The sequence below is a fragment of the Amphiprion ocellaris genome, chromosome 11 (assembly GCF_022539595.1).
Source record: "Amphiprion ocellaris isolate individual 3 ecotype Okinawa chromosome 11, ASM2253959v1, whole genome shotgun sequence".
Lineage (NCBI taxonomy): Eukaryota > Metazoa > Chordata > Actinopteri > Pomacentridae > Amphiprion > Amphiprion ocellaris.
The window spans coordinates 10,452,229-10,470,442 of NC_072776.1; the positions used below are offsets into that span (position 1 = coordinate 10,452,229).

Consider the following 18,214-nt stretch of genomic DNA (forward strand, 5'->3'; position numbering starts at 1 on the left):
TTCAGCATGTACAGAATAAAAATTCTTGTCCATCGTGCCAGAGCTGACATTACTCTCTTTTGACTCAGGTTATGACGAGGTGGAGAAGGAGAGGAAAAGACAGTGGGCTGCTCAGGTGATAAGGGTGAAAGCGGAGCAGCTTGAAGAGACAAAGAAGCCAGTGGTTTCCAGCTCAGCGCAGAGCACAGACGGTGATACAAACATTCCAGGAAGCCATCAGGACAAAGACAATCTCTTCCTCCAAAAACCAGGCTCTTTATCTAAACTCAGCGAACTCCTTGAAGTTGCCAAAATGGCTCAAGATTCAGACTTTAATACCCAGAACAGTAATTCAGCTGAAGTTTCTACCACTGCATCTTATCCCTCATATCCTACCTCAAAGACAGTCACTGCTCAGCAGGGACTGTTAGGTAAAGCAGATACTTCAGTACTGTCTCTGCTTAGTGCTTCCCAGCTCAAAAACAGTCCCTGGATGACCTGCAGCCCTCAATCAAGTCTACATTACGACCAGCTGTCCAAGATACTGACTGAAAAAAACAACCAGTGGTTTAGCCTGTTGCCTCGCTCTCCTTGCGATGAGTCCTCAGTGACCTCAGGCTCCAGTCCCCCAGCTTCCTCCTCTTCTCCACAACCCATCAGGGCCAAATCCCCCTCCTTCCTCTCCCCTAATCCGCTAGATACAGCCAGCTACAACATGATTGCTGGGATCGATAACATGCAATCACCTATTCTTCAGGTTGGTGGATAACAATAATGCTATTTCCATTTCAATGACAAAGATGAAGTTCTGCTTTTTAGACCACTGACATGAATTACAATTAGTCCATGTTATATGACCATTTTTCTTGTGTTGGACAAACTTCAGACTTTAATACCCAGACAAACTCTTTATTTCATCTATTGCCTTAAACAATATGCACATGATATTGAAATAAAATTGTTGTCTAATCATTATCAAAAATGTGTTTTCCTCTCAGCGAGGAAAGCCTGACACTCATCAAAGCAGACCAGCACTGTGTGACATGTTCAGCTTGGCAACAAGTCCCAGCCAGCCCACCTCTGGCACTTCTCTAACCCCTTTGCTGGATCTAGCCACCCAGCATGCAGAGGGTAAAGCAAACAAGGTCCTCTGTCTGGCAAGTAACAACTCCATCAACCAGAGTGAGACCCCAGAGCCACTGAGCGACAAGATTAGTTGTGTCTCATTCCCTGCTGTGGAGGTGGCCAAGACCCAGGACTATCCTTGTCCCCAGCCTATTCCAGAGGGTAAAAATTGTGTACTTCCAGTAGTCACAATGTAGATAAAGATACATGCTGTGATGATTGCCATTAACACAAGTTACGTATTTTGTTAAAATAAAAACATAATTTGACGATAGTTCTTAAATGTGTGTATGCATGTGTTGTAGAGATGCTGCATGGCTGGTGGAGAGTGTCCGACTTGGAGAACCTACACAGTTTGGTCAAAACGCTCCACAGCCGAGGCATCAGAGAGAAGGTCTTGCAGAAACAGATCCAAAAACATATGGAGCATATGAGCTCACTATGTGGCAGCAGTAAAGATGGTTCGTTCACATTCCTTCCTTCAGATTCAACAGACTTGCAGTGATAAACAAATAAACAAACAAACATATTGGTACTTGACCTTTCGTGTGATGTGCCACATCTGGATATATAAATAAATTGCTGACAGTAGGCAGTGATTTGCTGTAAAGTTTTAATTTATCTGTTCTGGCAGCAATTGATGTATCAGAGCTGGAAAAGCAGGAGGTAAGCGAGGTCATGGTGGAGAGCTGGTGTGTTGAGGAGCAGGCCATGGAGGTGGACATCACCGTGCTGCAGCAGGTTGAAGCTCTGGAGAGGAAAGTCATCTCTGCCAGCCTGCAGGTCAAGGTACTGGCAAACAGCCAACCTACTCTTTCATTTGTTTTCATCTCAAACAGATGAACCATTTGTGTTTCCAAATTGATGTTATGTGATTTCATTTGTCAGCATATGCTTCGATAGGCTCAAGTTATTGGCGTTGTCATTAAATATTGTGTTGTGATGGACACATTTCTCTGATGTCTCCCTCAGGGTTGGATGCCCCCTGATCCCCAGTCAGACAGTAAAGATCTGGTCTATCATGAACACAAGCCCTTCTCTTCCCCACCTCTGGAAAACAAAAGTCAGAGAGAAAGCAGTCAGGAGGACTTTTCTGGCTCTGTGGTACGACGGCTGCCCAACAATCCTCTTGATATAGCAGTAACCAGACTGGCAGAGCTGGAGAGGAACATTGAGCGAAGGTACCTGAAGAGATTCTTAAATACAACCTTTCAAGTCATACTGGATAATAACACCATATCTGCGTTTTTGTTTGAAGTAGTGTGTAACTATGCATGATGCATCATACTGGAAAAAGTATTAACACCTTATATGTAAAACCGACTTGTTATCAAGCACTTTAAATGCACACTCAATTTCTGTGACCTTAAAGCAGTGAGGACGAGGTCGCTCCTGGGATGAAACTGTGGCGTAAAGCTTTAAGTCAAGTCCGCAGCTCAGCTCAGCTGTCGCTCTGCATTAAGCAGCTGCAGAAATCAGTTGCCTGGGAACGAGCCATCATGAAAGTGGTTAGTGTCATCTAATTTCTCTCTTAATCACATATTTGTATCGTACATCATTTTATTATACATACACTACCAGTCAAAAGTTCGGACACACTTTCTCATTCAATGGTTTTTATTTGATTATTTTATACATTGTAGATTAATACTGAAGACATCAAAACTATAAAAGAATACATATGGAATTATGTTGTAAACAAAAAAGTGTTAATCATCAGTATTAATCTACAGTGTAGAAAATAATACAAATAAATACAAATCATTGAATGAGAACGTGTGTTCAAACTTTTGACTGGTATTAAAAATACATATATATAGCTCACACTAAAGATGCCTCTTCAAAATGAATAGTCTTTTTGGCTGTGTGCCTTCTCATTCAGTTTCATGAAAACTAGTGTATTAGTGATTTGTTTGCACAGAATTGTATCTCACTACATTTTGTACTGAGGGACAGTATCTTTTTGATTTGAATTTGAAAGTACATATAGAGCAGGATGCTTATTTGTCTCTACCTTTTTGTTGTGTTTTCAGCACTGCCAGCTCTGTCAAAAGGGAGATAATGAGGACCTGCTTCTACTTTGTGATGGCTGTGACAAAGGCTGCCACACTTACTGCCATAAACCGAAGATTACCACAGTACCCGATGGAGACTGGTTTTGTCCTACCTGTGTAGCAAAGGTACATCACCATCCCCTGAGTGATTGACCATTGAGCGAATATTCTTTCTTCTTCTTCTTACACACTTCTATTACTCTGTATTAGTCTATCTATCTGAGCAATACATAGATATGTGGCTAGATGGCATGTTTTGTGTGCATCTACAGTCTTCTGTGTGTTCTGTCATTCAGGAAAGTGGTCAATCCCCTCGGAGTAGGAATCAACAGAGCCGAACAGCTGGAGGAGGAAAGAAAAGCACTGAGGTAAAACGAAATAGTAAGCCATCTGTGGTAGGAGAGCTCATCAGTGAGGAGCATGCCAGCAGCAACAGCATGCCAAAGAAAGGTACCAAGGAGTTCAAAAAGAGGAAGGGAGACGACAGCCCACCCAGCTGCCAGGCCAAGTATGACAGCCCTGTCCCCTGTGCAAAAAAAGCCAAAACAGCCAAGGACGACAAAAATGGGTTGCCATTGTGCCGGTATGTACAAGTGCATATTAAATGCATGCAAGCAGCATTTATTTGACATCACTTTTTCGAGCTCTGGTGATACATTTGCAGAACAATCCTTGTGGAGTCATTCATCTGTCACAATCCACACATCAGTTTATCATATCATTTCACATCAAATCAATCAATCATCAAGTCATGTGGTCAAAAAGAATCTCATGATGCTTTAAATGTTTTCTCAAACAGGTGAAACTACATTAAAATAACTCAGATTTAGCGTGCTCAGCTTTATTTGTTTCCTTCCAGGATGCTGCTGGCTGAGTTGGAGGCCCATAGAGATGCGTGGCCCTTTCTCACACCAGTCAACCACAAAGCGGTCCCTGGATATAGAAAAGTTATCAAGAAACCCATGGACTTCTCCACCATCAAAGAAAAGCTTGCCAACAACCAGTAAGTGTTACTATCACAGTGTTGGTCTTTAGGAAGATGCTTTATTGTATTTATGCATAATTTTGATTGGTATTCTGCTTAACAGTTGGAATAATTAAAACCTTTTCTAATGATTGCAGGTACTTAAATTTGGAGACCTTCATCATTGACGTGAATCTGGTTTTTGATAACTGTGAAAAATTTAATGAAGATGACTCCGAAATTGGACGAGCCGGCCACAATATGAGGAGATTCTTTGACAAACGATGGACTGAGCTGCTGCAGTAAACATTTCGAGTGTGGATGCTGCTGTCTTCATATCAGACTTCATCTTTGTTGTCGGAGGATTTCCCTTAACCTTTGACACCAAATCAATGCAGAGTTAGAATAACACTGATGAGCAGCATGAAGGGAGAAGCTCCTGGTCGATGTGGTGTTGAAGAAAAAAAACACTTTGGATCGTTTCTTAGTGCAATACCATTCTTTATCAACATGCACTGACTCTTAACTCAAAATTGAATTTGGGAATCAAACATTCCCATTGTAGATACATCATTTACTTGTTTTTTTTAACTGATTATTTCTACTGTATAGCTTTGTGTGTACGTGCGTGTATTTATTTTCTCAACTATTTATGTTTCAATCTTTTCTAAGAAAAGGCAGAAAATAGCACACAGCTTTAAAAAAACAAAATATTGTTTTATGGACTGTTAAATAATCAAAAAAGAATTGTTTACAGCTTTGCAACTTGAGGTTACCTGCGGAACTACTATACATCTGCTTGAGTTCATTGTGTAAAACGCAAAGTGGGATCACCGACATGTCGCGTGTTAATTCTGTTCCAAGGTTTATTTATCACATGTACAGTGTGTACTTACAGCACAGTCTTGATGAAGATTGTGCAGTTGCATAAACATGATTGTAGCACTTACTACGTGTGAATATCTGCTCAGAACACTCCTCAGTATTGTAGTGCCTGACCTCCGACTGTACGTGTGTCCTGCACAGTAACTGTAGGAAAGCTGTAAAAGTCTTAAGAGCCTTTCCTCTGAATTGACGTGGTGCATATATTGTGTTTCATCTCCAAGCATTTCCTTCAACCGGAGCCTTGTCAGACATCCTGTGGACAGACGTGAAACCTGCACTGGGCTTAAATCCAGCTGGGAGGCAGACAGTGTCATGGTCCACTGGAGGCGTCTCAAGACAGCTGAAGTCAGAAGACTTGAAGTAACTGTATTTTATTATGAATATTGTGAAATGAGTAGTGGCTTTTGTAGGAATATTATTTTTAAATAGTGGGTTTGTGGATGGTTAAAATAAACCTGTTTTGCAAAATGACAGCATTAAGCAGCACTACTTCCACTTTGTAAATGTATTGTTATTACCGTTAGAGACTTTTAATATCATCTCTGAAACATTTTCACTGGGTCTGGAGTTAGCATTTCACTGAGTGCCATGTGATTTAAGCATATTCACAGTTACTGTAGTTAAGTACAATTTTGAAATACTTACTAGCACTTTTACTTGAATATTTGCATGTGCAGTCGTAGCTATAATTACAGGAGGTGAAGGTAATTTGTTGCTTCCAGCTATTTGTAGGAATCTTTCCTCTGAGTTTATTAAATACCGGCAGCATCAGGATCAATATGAACGTCTCCAAAGCAGGAGAGTGCCGCACTTTTCAGCACAACATAACACAGCGGTAACTTCGTTAATTACTTAAAAATTATTCTCAGCACAGCATCAGGTACATTTATATCAGTGCACATTACAGCTGAGTCCAGAGCTCCATTACAGCTGGATATTATTTTGCTGTAGAAGTTAATCTGTTTTTAAAGTCAAAATAAAGTATTTTTTCCTCTTAGGTTGATTTAACGGTTTCACAGCAGGATTTTGCAGCAGTGACATTATTGTGCATGCTGCTTCATCATAGATCTCTAATTCTGATTAAACCAAAATATCACAACAGGTAGCCAAGTGACAGTGGAAATACCTTTTATTGTAAGATAAGCTGCTGTAGTTAGATAAATTATCACACACAGACAGGATTTTCCATTTTGAAATCATAAGTTATGCTTTGCATATGGGTAAACTTTGTTAACCTTTATTTAACTAGGAAGTCCCATTGAGATAATAGATCTCTTTTACAAGAGAGACCTTGCCAAGATAGCAGCCATACAAAATGTAAAAGTTATATAAAACAGATACATGATGCACAAAATAAACAATAAGACAGACTGACAGCTGTTCAAGGACAGTGGCCTCTTAACAAAAACATTGACATTCCTCCTTCACTGTATTCTTTATGGTATTGTTAAACTTATTAATGGATATGAATGTTTCTAGTTTAAGAGTTTTTGAAAATTATTCCGTGACCATGGTGCATGATGAGAGAACGCTGTTTTGCTAAAGTCTGTTTTATCCTTCAAACAGCTATTTTTTAACAGTAGTCACCCGGATAACCAAAAAGTTAACTGTTATTTTTCAGTCAGTACACATCAGATGAATAATTTTGACTCTATAATAAGAAACAAATGTATACCTGCATGGCATGTGATATTTTGATGCCTCGACATATAAATGGAATTTCTAAAATTCCGTTTTGGTTGTTGTGAGCCAAATCCAGATGTTCCAGTGGGTCCAATATTCCACACTTCTGGAGACACCCCTGGCATCCCCTTGACCAGTTCTAGGGGGAAAAGCTTTTTACGCATTAATGCATCAATAATCAATATATATGTTTATTTACACTAAAGAAAACTTAAGCTTCTGAATTGTTTCATTGTATAAGAATGGGCAAACACTCGACTGTGAACCTTGTAACGCCATATCTCCGCCTCACATGACTGATAACAGCTGCAGATGAACAGATTTTATAGCTGCGCTGAACCAGGAAGTAGAGAAACGAGCAGCAACATTGAACATTTGCTCCAAAAGGAAGCACCGGGCAGAATCAGTGGATTATTTGAGCATTTTGCGCCACCTTGCGATCGATCTGCTGCCTCTGCCGAGCACATCTGTCACAAAATGGTGTCCTTAATTCACACTCTTCGACATCACACGGACGAGGTCAGCTGCTGCGCCTTTTCTCCGGCTCTCCTTGCGACCTGCTCCGGTGATAAAACGCTTCGCCTTTACGACGCGGCGGACTTCTCGGAGCTGCCCTTCTCTCCTCTGACGGGTCACGGCTACGGGGTCCACTGCTGCTGCTTCAGCTCCTGTGGCCGCAACCTGCTCAGCTGCTCCACGGACGGTTGCATCATGGTGTGGAGCCTGGAGACGGGTGAAGTGGCCGCGGAGCTGCAGCACCCGGGCCGCAGTCCGCTCCGAGTGTGCGCACTGGCGCCGGACTCCTCCCTCCTGCTGGCCGGGGCCTGCGATGGCACCGTGGCCCTCTGGGACTTCATCTCCAAGAGTCTGCTCAGGTACAGTGTGAACAACCTGCCAGCAACAACATTAAATCAAGGCCAAGTTTCCTCCCTAGTCTCATAAATATTGAAAAAATACTGTAAATGACTCCTTAGTTGTCATTTACTAAAAGTTTAACAAACATCTCAGTAAATCATCCATTTTGAGGTCATTTTCTTTTTTGGTGAGAATAGTGATAAATGTCAAAGGTCACGTCTTCAAATTACTTTTTTATCCCATTAAGTTACTATGATATCCATCAAAAGCACCAAACCTGTAAGTGAGAAGCTGAAATCAACAAATAATGTCTTTGTTCTATCCATAGTATGGACTACAGTATGTTCAAACTTGAATGTCAGTTGAGAAAAAAGTTCCACAAGTTGAGACTAAAGGTTAATTCTCAGCCTTGGAAACTGCAGTTTGACACAGACTTGGTTTTAATCTTATCTCAGCCGTCATCAGCATGTGGAGTCATCGCACAACTGTCCTCAGATTGTCTTCTGATAGACATGTGAAACTTGATTTTTCTGTCAAAGTCACACTTTCAAACCAGTGAAACATTTTTTTTAGGGCCTTCAAATACAACTGTACTGTAACTCAGTTTTGTTTTCCCAGACGTGGTTTGGGAATGTCCTACATTTAGCTTCCTCTTAAATTTGCTGGTCTAGTTGTCTAAATAAAGATCAGAGTGACTTCAGAATATCTTTAATGCAGGTTTAACTTCAGGTTGCTGCTCTGTCAATAGAAACAAATAAGGCTAATGAAGATCAGAGCAAGACAAACACAGGAGTAACCAACCTTAATAATGTTGATGAAATAAGAAGCAAAGACAAAAAAAAAAAAAAAACACTTTATGTGGATTATTTTCAAAATTGGTCTTTTATTCCTGTGATTTCACTGAAACTGTGATTATTGTGCTCCGTCACAGCTTTTTCTATCACTCAGGCCTACTGAGTCTCTGATTAGGATTCACAGGTGGTTTAATTGAATCTAATTACACTCAGTGCAGGACTCCACAGCCTAGAGCACATTTGTTACAGCAGGATTACATGTTTTAGTTCTGCTCCTTGCTTTTTACACACCTCTTGATGAACTTTGCTGTTAATAACAAGTATAACCCTCACAGATGCAGTGCGGTAAGCGAGGCCAGCGTTGTGGCTTGCTGCTTCTCTCCGTGTGGTCAGATGTTTGTGACCGGCTGCACCCACGGAGACCTTAAAATCTGGGATGTTGACATCAGCCTTCTGCACCGTGAGAAAGACGCCCACGACCTGGGAGTCACCTGCTGCAGCTTCGCACCCCAGTTCAAAGTTGGTAAGTCGTGTTTAAAGGGTCATTTCACTCAAATTGCAGCTTATTTTCTGTTAGAATCACGGTGTTAGTTGGCTTAGGTTTCAAAATATTTGCCTTTTGATATTTCTTCTCCCACTCCAATACAATGGAGGTGAATGAAAGTGTGTTACTAGTCAGAAAAGCATGGACAATACAAAAAGGAACTCAAAAAGGGCTGAAATGAGTCGGCTTTTGAAAAATATTGGGATTTTGCTCATTCATTACCAGAGTAAATTGAATATCTTTAGGTTCTGGTCTGTTGTCTGGATAAAACTAGCAACTGGTAGAAGTAATTCACCATTTTTTTGCTATAATAATCTGTAGATTTATGGACTGATATACGAAGTTAAACAGAATATATCGTCCTGGTTACTTAAGTCACTGCAGTTTCTTTTGGCACTATTTCTTCAGTATCAGTTGTTTTTCTTTTACATTAAAGAGCCCATATTATGCTTTATTTTTTCGTTTCTTTCATATCTAGCTTTTTTGCCTGCAAACTTAAACAGCCCATGCCAGAAGGAGTTCAAAAACACTGCTCCTTACTGACCTAAAACGCCTTGTTTGAAATCCGATCTTTTCTTCTGTTACTTAGCTATGTCACCATGTACCATATTAGCATAACACTCGGCTAGCGGTTAGTTTGGCACAACCTCAAAATAAAGAATGAGCAACTTCTGTGCTGTCTGCTATTATTTCCTCACTAGAGCCATGTCTCTCTGTTTTCCCTCATAGGCCCAATCCCAGTTTTCACCTTAAAACCTAATGTACGAACGCAGGGCTGCTCGTGCTACACTTGGACCGCGTTGGTCTGCGCAGATGGTCGCATTGCCCCCCATGTCGAACACAGAAATTTGGCAGTTTTATTCCATCTATTTACAGATAGGACTTTAACACAGTGTCAGTGAATGTTCCCGTGGTGTGTCGAGCACAATGGGCGAACATAGCACAGGATTTCTGGAGAATTTAAAACTTCCCACTGTGCTCCGTCAGTAGATGGCACTACCAAAGTCTGGCAGCAGGTACTTTAACTACAACTCAGTTAGTGATGAATTATGAAGGTGTGGAGGGCTGAGTGTCTCCTCGTACCGTTCCTTGACGGCAGCAAAATATATGTTGCGCTTAGTGATTTTGTTTTCTGTTTTTTAAACTTTCTTCACACCCAAGGCTCTTAAGGGAAAACATATTTGAAATTCATCGTCATGCCATCACAAGACAAACAACTAGACACAGTTCTGGCTATGAATCACCAGTGAGCTATGTGTTTACACTTACATATAAACTACTTATTTCTTGCAAAATTGATGATTACTCTTTTAGTACTTACATTTTTCTGTTTGTTTGTTGAAACGCTTCCGGGTTTCTCCTGGTAACCTTTGTTTTTAATGTCACAACATGATGAACTGCAGACTTGATGGAAGTGTGCAGAACAGGCTCGAGTTAAACGTCACTCATGCATCAGCCCCAAGTCTTCACATTTAGTGGGAACATAGATCTGGGGTTATGATATGTAGCCTACTTAACTCAATTTTGTTGGGCCAGTTGACCAATCAGGGCTTTTTAGTAGTGAGGAAAGACATCCTTCTTTGTTTTATCATTGAAGCATGTAAACATGTTCTAATAGACCCCAAAAACTTGTGAACCTGCAAATGTGCATAATAAGAACTCTTTAACTGTCTTTTGTGGTTTAGTTTGAATTAACGCTTTAGATTTTTACCAAAAAAAAACTACTTAGATTTCACTTTTTTCATCTCCTTCCTTATTTTTCCAGTATATAAATTAATTCTGCACAGGAAAAAAAAAGAATGCTTCATCTATCACAGTTTGCACTAAATAAAAGGATACATATTACTCTAGCACAGGCATGGGCAAACTACAGCCCCCGGGCCACATACGGCCCTTTGGGCTTTTCAATCCGGCCCACGAAATAATTTGGTCAATATTGGAATTGACAAAATTACAGTAAAGACCACATTCATTTGGCTTTCTCCTGCAGAACCCGCCGTTTCTGTTGACCCCACTAGATGGCGCACTTCAGACACAAGTGACCTTTGTTGGTTTATTCTCTCTTCTTCTGCTTTGCAACTGCATTGAGCTGCTGTAACAAGGAGTGGATCAAAGAAAAGAAAAGTCGATAGTGAGTGTCGAGTGTTTCAGAAGGAGTGGACTACTAAGTATTTTTTCGTTAAAGTCCGTTCAAAGGCTGTATGTCTTATTTGCAATGAAACCGTTGCGGTTTTTAAAGAATACAATGTCAGCCGACACTTTTCCACGAAGCATGCTAACTATGCTAGCAACCAGTTAGCATAAGAACGTACAGCTACGTCTCAGAGGTTAGCAGCCAGTTTACACACTCAGCAAAATACTTTCTTCGACAAAATACGATTCAAGAGTCAAACACGAAGGCAAGTTATTTGTTAGCATTCAAAATAGCAAAGGCTAGCTAGCCTTTCTCTGAAGGGGAGCTTTTGAAAGTATATATGGTAGAGACAGCAGGTCTCCTGTGTCCAGAGAGCACAAACAAATTTGAAAAAAATAGTTTAAAACGCAGGACAGTTACTCGCCGTGTTGAGCTAATCTGTGAAGACTTAGCTAGCTCACTGAACGAAAAAGCAGAGTCCTTCAAGTTATATTCATTAGCACTGGACGAAAGTAATGACATAAAAGACACTGCTCAGCTTTTTATTTTTATTAGAGGGATTAATGACAATTTTGAGACAACGGAGGAATTTTTGACCATGGAATCCATGAAGAGGAAAACACGAGCAGAGGACTTGTACGGGTCATCCAGAGGCTGAAGCTGCCTTGGTGTAAACTTGCCAATGTCACCAAGGATGGATCGCCAAACTTGACAGGAAAAAACATCGGGCTGCTGAAAAGAATCCAGGATAAAGTGAAGGAGGAAAACCCTGAGCTGGATGTGATTTTCCTCCACTGCATATTCCATCAGGAAGCGCTCTGTAAGTCTGTTTTGCATCTTGATCATGTCGTGCAGCCAGTCGTAAAACTCGTTAACTTTATACGATCGAGAGGGCTTCAGCATCGTTAGTTCATTAAGTTTCTTGAAGAAACTGATGCTGGTCTACAGGACTTGCTTTGCCACTCTCATGTCCGCTGGTTAAGTTTGGGGAAAGTATGTCAGCGAGTGTGGGAGCTCAAAGGCGAGATTAGCTCATTTTTGGAGTTAATCAGGAAAACTGATGATTTTCCTGAGCTGCGCGACACAGAAACTGGCTCTGTGATTTTGCTTTTGCTATGGACATACTGATGCACATGAATGAACTGAACGTGAAGCTGCAAGGGAAAGATCAATTTGTGCACAAAATGTACACAAATGTGACAGCCTTCAAAACCAAACTGACTTTATTCTCAAGACAAATGTCAAAAAAAAATCCTTCGCTCATTTCCCTACACTGGCGACGCTGATGGAGGCCTCTCGATGTGAAGAAATATAAGGAATCACTACACAACCTACACGGAGAATTCTGCCGTTGGTTCTCTGATTTTGAAAAAATTGACAAGTCACTTCAGCTGGTGTCATGTCACCTTGTGACAAGACTCAGAAACAGCACCTCAGGAGTTGCAGTTGGAACTGATCGATCTTCAAAGTGACTCAGTCTTAAAGGAGAAGTTCAGCTCCCTTAAACTGAATGACTTTTACGCATCACTAAGTGAAGCCAGGTTTCCAAACATTTGGAAGATGGCACAGAGGATGTTGGTGTTGTTCGGATCTACCTATGTGTGTGAACGGACGTTTAGCGTGATGAACATCAACAAAGCACACCACAGATCCCAGTTAACCGATGAGAACCTCATATCTATCCTGAGAATTGCCACAACCAAATTGACACCAGACTTTGATGCACTGGCAAAAAAGTGTGACCAGCAACACTGTTCCCATGAAAACTGAATTTGAGTATTCTTTACTTTGTCAGTGATGTGTTTAACATGTAATTCATATTAGTTTGCACAATCTCCATCCATCTGATGCTGGCCTGGCCCATCTGTTGAATTTCAAAACTCAATGTGGCCCCTGAGCCAAAAAGGTTGCCCACCCCTGGTCTAGCATCAGATATCTGGCTCTAATCAAAACACCATTCATACCAGTATAAAAGATGCTGGCACACTTCACAAACAGGCAGTCGGATGATGTTTGTCTTCCTCTGTCTATTAGACTCAGTCAAGCGTGAACACTCAGAAAGACGAGATGTGGCTTCTTTTTGTTCTGCAGATGGCTGCTGTGTGGAGTTTCGACTGGCCTCCTGTGGGCAGGACAGCCAGCTGAAAATATGGATTGTTTCCCAGCGTGAAGGAGCAGGTAGGCCGATCTCTTTGCCCGCTTCCTCTACCGAATGCTCCCTCACCCCTACAAGAGAGAGAGAGTGAGTCTGCTTCCGGCTTCAACCTTGAAATCTCTCTGCAGAATAGAAAAATTTTATTAGAGTGGAGTAAATCAGCTGCAGACTGACTCATTAATAATGGATCACGTTAAGACATTCTGCTGAAATGCAGCAGAGGACTGTGTGTGTGTGTGTGTGTGTGTGTGTGTGTGTGTGTGTGTGTGTGTGTGTGTGTGTGTGTGTGTGTGTGTGTGTGTGTGTGTGTGTGTGTGTGTGTGTCTGTGTGTCTGTGTGTGTGTGTGTGTGTGTGTGTGTGTGTGTGTGTGTGTGTGTGTCTGTGTGTGTGTGTGTGTCTGTGTGTGTGTGTGTGTGTGTGTGTGTGTGTGTGTCTGTGTGTCTGTGTGTGTGTGTGTGGAGAAGAGTTGGAAGGAAATCAGGTACGTACATCCACTGTGACATTTATATCTTGTACAACCGGCAGCAAAACAGGAACATTTCGTGTATGTTCATAGGTTGAGTAACCACGCCACAGACTGTATTTTTCTTATGTGTGTGAATATGCCATGTTGTTAGGACCTAAGATGGGTTGCCGTGGTAACAGGGGAGGATTTGATGTGTCCCACATGGTGACCCGAGTCCATGGAGATTTCTCTCTCTCTCTTTTTTTTTTTTTTTTACAGTCTCTGAGCAGCCTGTAGAAGGACACGGAACAATGTCTGTCCTCGTTTCGTTTCTTTAGAATGTGGCTGTGGAGATGTGAAGGACGTCACAATCAGCTTGAGTTTGTGAAATGTGCATTTATCTCGTCTTGGCAAGAGGAATGCATGCTTGAACCGCTCTGCCGCTATTTTATGAAAAGGAGACTCAAGTGTCAGTGATTCAGGGAAGCAAGGGGGCAGTTTTAAAGCTTGAATTGCCATCTATGGAGCATTTTCTAGCCTTTGCATACTTTATGTACAAGTCCTATATCTTCATGGCTCGGCATCCAAAGGAGATGCTCTTATTCCTGATCTCAATAGTAGCTCTGTGGGCTAAACATTTTAATATTATCAATTTTGAAAAGTGTCCCAAGCTGACACCTCCCATCCACACATCACATTTGTGTTTTCGTTTTTCCCTCCTCTGTAAGCTGTACTGATATTTCACATCAATCATGAATATGAATGGAAGTAACAAATTAGCCTCCCACTCAGAACAGTATTTTAAAACCTAATGGAGAAGATGGAGGTTTCATTTAACACAAGTGCGCTTACGGACTGATAATATAAATGCTGCTACAGACCAATTAGTTGGCACATAAAATTAAATGCATGAGTGATGTAAATGTTTTATTTTTCAGTGGCACAAATAAAATCTAGTTTCCAAGCAGCTGTCAGCAGGAGGCACAGCAGCAACAGCAAAGAGAGTTAGTGGTTATTGGAAAACCTGAGGTGATATTGTGGTATTTATGGGCAGCTGCAGGGGGTCCACACCAGATCGAATACAGTCATAATTTTACTTTGCCGTATTCTTACCTGTGTGTGTGTTTGTGTGGCCCTCAGCCTATGTCATGACGTTGCTTCACACTCTCACCGGCCAGTCGGCTCCAGTTCTGTCCTGTGCGTACTCCTCTGACGGAGATTTGGTCGTCTCGGGGTAAGACACTCATCTCACGCACGCAAATCCTCTTCACATCTGTGAGCAGCACTAATAAACATCTCCCTGCTTCAGCAACAGAATATTGATTCTTGTGCCTGTCAGGTCATGTTGTATAATGTCATTTGTTTTGATTATTTGCTGTGGAATGATTTGCTCATTTGGGGCATATTAAGTTTAAATTAATCTCTCCTACATGTTTAAAGGCTTGTTTTTTTTCTGAGCTGTAAACAGCAGATGCCACTGCTGAGCACTGATCCTGCTGTTCCCTCAGTCTGCCACAGGAGGAGCGCATTTTGCTATTATATAGCTTCTGTTGGCTCCTTCTGCTGCTCCTGGCTTAAAATCAAACATTCTGAAGGTTAATCTGTGCTGTTTTTTATGGTACTGTTTATTTTTTGACCGGAATCCAGTATTTATTTTAATATACTACATGGTAAATGAATGCATATGGATTCTGCAAAAGTTGATTTTAATTACTCCACTCATTCCACAGCTCCGTGGATAAAAGTGTTGCAATATATGATGCGGTAAGTGAAACACAAACACTCTCACCAAATGGATTTTTTTTTCTCATTTGTGTGCGCTGCTTCAGTTAACTGCAGCAGAGCGGATTTCTAAACAGTAATTCACAGCCTCTGTAAACACACATGCCAAACATTCCCGTTTTGTCAGTGTTTGTTTCTGGTTTGTTTACAGAACCTGGGAACCCTGCTCCACACTTTGAAACAACATGACAGGTAATTGACCTGACCTCCCGCCGCCATGCAATCTCTGCAGCCATCAGGCCAGCGGCGGAGCAGGAGTCCCCAGTGTTTCAGATCAAATTGTGTGATTTTTGCTTGATTAGCTTTTCCCAGAAGCACTGGGTGCAGTGATGCAATAGTGTATTCTCCAGCGCTGCTTTCTGCACAGTCACTGATGTGGCACCACGGGTAAGAACCAGCAGAGCGCTTTGAAGTGCTTGAAAGGATTTAAGATCCTGTGTGATCTAAGACTGGAACCTGACTTTTAAGGCTGATCTCTTCCTGTGCCACTTTCAGTGTCGTACACAACCTTTACATCCCTCCTTCCTGCAGGTATGTGACTGCCGTAGCTGTGTCTCCCACCTCTCCTTGGATCGCAACCGGCTCCATGGACCGATCGGTAAACGTGTGGAGAATTGGAGATGGAGACGGGATAACGGGTAAACACCCAGCAGAGAATTGTTTAAGTTGGCACCAATAAATGCACAATCACTCAACTTAATTAAAAAAAAAAAACAAAACAGACAGTTAGCAGTGATACGAAGCCCAGAAGCCATTTGCAGTGCCAAAGCCTCCCTAAAGTGTGTTTTGGGAGATATCCAACCGGAGAAGCTCCTATTACATGTGTATTGCTGTCTGGCTTGAGGAATTGTGATAGATGTTTATTAGTGCAGCAGGGCAAACTACCTCTGAGCCTCTGAGAGCTGTTGTTACGGAGGTGAATGCTCCTTAAAACAAAAAAAACTGTTCCGAGCCAACATGAAAGAAAACGTTTGGAATACTAAATAAAAAGGTGCAATCGTCAGACATCTGGAGGCCTTGAAGCTTCACGGGCATGGCTCCCATCAGGTGGATGTTGACAAAGCAAATTCCATCTGCATGAAGATCTGCCTTTATTATGCCTCTGCCTCATTCTCTCTCTGGCTCCCTTTAATCTAGTTTCTTTCTCCCTTTTTCACACATTAAACTTATTCTCTTTTATGTTTTTCAGCAGCAGCCGAATCAAAGCAGACAGTGTGCCAAGGTAAATAAATGCATCTCTCTGTTTTGCCCTCAGAAATCTTCAGTTACTCACAGTTCCTGTTTGAGCTTAAACCAGTGCTTTTTTTTGTTTTACTGCTTCATGCGAATGATTCACATATCAGTCTCGAACGTGCGTTTAGATGATTTAATGTGTCGATCCACTGAAAACAGCTTTTCTATTGTTGCATTGCACTATTTTCTCTTTTTGTTTGTGACAGAAGGCTTTTTTTTTGTGATTTTCTTTGTCAAGCGTGTGTGCTGCATACTGCATTGTGTAACCCAAATCAGGTGTAGCGAATGAGGATCCAAAAGAATGAATAAAAAGAAATGACGACCATCTGGCATGAAAGGATAAGGCTTGCATTATTCTATTGTTTCTCTTAATGACAGCAAATCCCATGAAAAGACCAAGAATGTCTTGGTCCGTCTTTCAAATCTTTCTTAAGCCTGTTTGTTTCTACTGAATAAAAAAAAGAAAAGTATAATCAACATTTTCGCAAGAGGCTCAGTAATTTCCTAAAGCAAATGGGCTCTGGAGCGTTTAGTCAAACTATGCTGAAATATCTCCTGCCATGAAATGTGGCGCAGATATGAGTCTCTCCCAGATTTAAAACAAAAACACTTGTTTAGGAGCAAATATCTGCAAAACTGACAGTCCCATCAGCCTCATACTGTGTAGTTGGTGCTAATTTGCAAATGTTGTGGATGCAAACATTCTCAGATGGTGAACAGTGTAAATAGTATCTGTTGAACATTGTTAGCTCTGACTTCCCAGAGAAACTTTATTTGTACAGGTATAGCACCTTTCAATAAGCCGATTTGATTTATAAGAGGCAAAAAAGGCACAGTGACAAGTTATTGAAAAAAACACGATGCGAAGCACAGGACTGAAATATAAAAAGACAAAAAAACATGCTATAAAATGCCATTTATATAACCTGATGACACGTTTGAGTCAGTGGGCTAAAATCAAAGACATCCTCTGAAAAGTGAATCCAGTCTGGAAGTGACTTAAACCTGCATTCCGTCTGATGGCCACCAGGTGGAGAGTTCACCAGTGGCAAACAGAAATCAGATTGTATAGTAGTTTATCAGAAAATGATGTAAATTTTTAGTCGATTTGCTGCCTCAGGAAACATTTTCTCAATGAGTTTATGGTCTCAGTCGCTAATTCACTAAGTCTTCTTCAGTACAGCATGATGTTTATTTTGAAAATTTTTGTTTCATTTTAAGAAAAATAGACAAAGAAGTAGGGTATGTTTTATGGCGGGCTGCCTTGTGATTGGCAGGCCGCTGCAGTATTGCTGTGCATAGTGTTCTTTAGCTTTCAGTCATATCCACCTCTTGCTCGTCACTTCTGTGTTTAAAAAAAAAAAAAAAAAAAAGCAGTTTACATAAAGATTAATGTACTTACCTGCTTAGTAAGTCAACAGAAAATGACTCGGCGCAGCATTACACTTCCATCGATCTGACTTTTGAACATTATTTCAGCTTAAACTTCAGAAGCACAACAAAATATCTATGTAGTTTTTGTTTTCCCTCACTTTGCTGTTAGGGCAAGACATGTAAGCCTGTTAATGTTCTTAGGAAGGT

At 41.1% G+C, this 18,214-nt stretch overlaps 2 protein-coding genes across 7 annotated transcripts in view; both read left to right on the plus strand.

Moving 5' to 3' along the window:
• The window catches only part of LOC111575749 (bromodomain adjacent to zinc finger domain protein 2B), a 50,426-nt gene extending 44,930 nt beyond the window's left edge, over nt 1-5,496 (plus strand). For 2 of the 3 annotated variants that reach the window (XM_023281061.3, XM_023281063.3), the window contains 10 exons: nt 69-736; nt 978-1,266; nt 1,410-1,565; nt 1,739-1,893; nt 2,077-2,285; nt 2,477-2,612; nt 3,138-3,284; nt 3,455-3,741; nt 4,018-4,161; nt 4,281-5,496. In XM_023281061.3, the coding sequence (XP_023136829.2) occupies nt 69-736; nt 978-1,266; nt 1,410-1,565; nt 1,739-1,893; nt 2,077-2,285; nt 2,477-2,612; nt 3,138-3,284; nt 3,455-3,741; nt 4,018-4,161; nt 4,281-4,428 (2,339 nt within the window). In that variant the 3' untranslated portion in view covers nt 4,429-5,496. The remainder of the gene's footprint in view (nt 1-68; nt 737-977; nt 1,267-1,409; nt 1,566-1,738; nt 1,894-2,076; nt 2,286-2,476; nt 2,613-3,137; nt 3,285-3,454; nt 3,742-4,017; nt 4,162-4,280) is intronic. The other variant, XM_023281062.3, reaches the window with a different exon arrangement.
• Nucleotides 5,497-6,582: 1,086 nt separating this feature from the next.
• The window catches only part of LOC111575753 (WD repeat, SAM and U-box domain-containing protein 1-like), a 42,464-nt gene continuing 30,832 nt past the window's right edge, over nt 6,583-18,214 (plus strand). The window contains exons 1-8 of one of the 4 annotated variants that reach the window (XM_055014917.1): nt 6,583-7,565; nt 8,675-8,862; nt 13,109-13,195; nt 14,759-14,852; nt 15,349-15,382; nt 15,552-15,592; nt 15,932-16,038; nt 16,590-16,622. In XM_055014917.1, coding sequence (XP_054870892.1) covers nt 7,003-7,565; nt 8,675-8,862; nt 13,109-13,195; nt 14,759-14,852; nt 15,349-15,382; nt 15,552-15,592; nt 15,932-16,038; nt 16,590-16,622 — 1,147 coding nt within the window. In that variant the 5' untranslated portion in view covers nt 6,583-7,002. The remainder of the gene's footprint in view (nt 7,566-8,674; nt 8,863-13,108; nt 13,196-14,758; nt 14,853-15,348; nt 15,383-15,551; nt 15,593-15,931; nt 16,039-16,589; nt 16,623-18,214) is intronic. The other 3 variants (XM_055014918.1, XM_023281069.3, XM_023281068.3) reach the window with 3 other exon arrangements.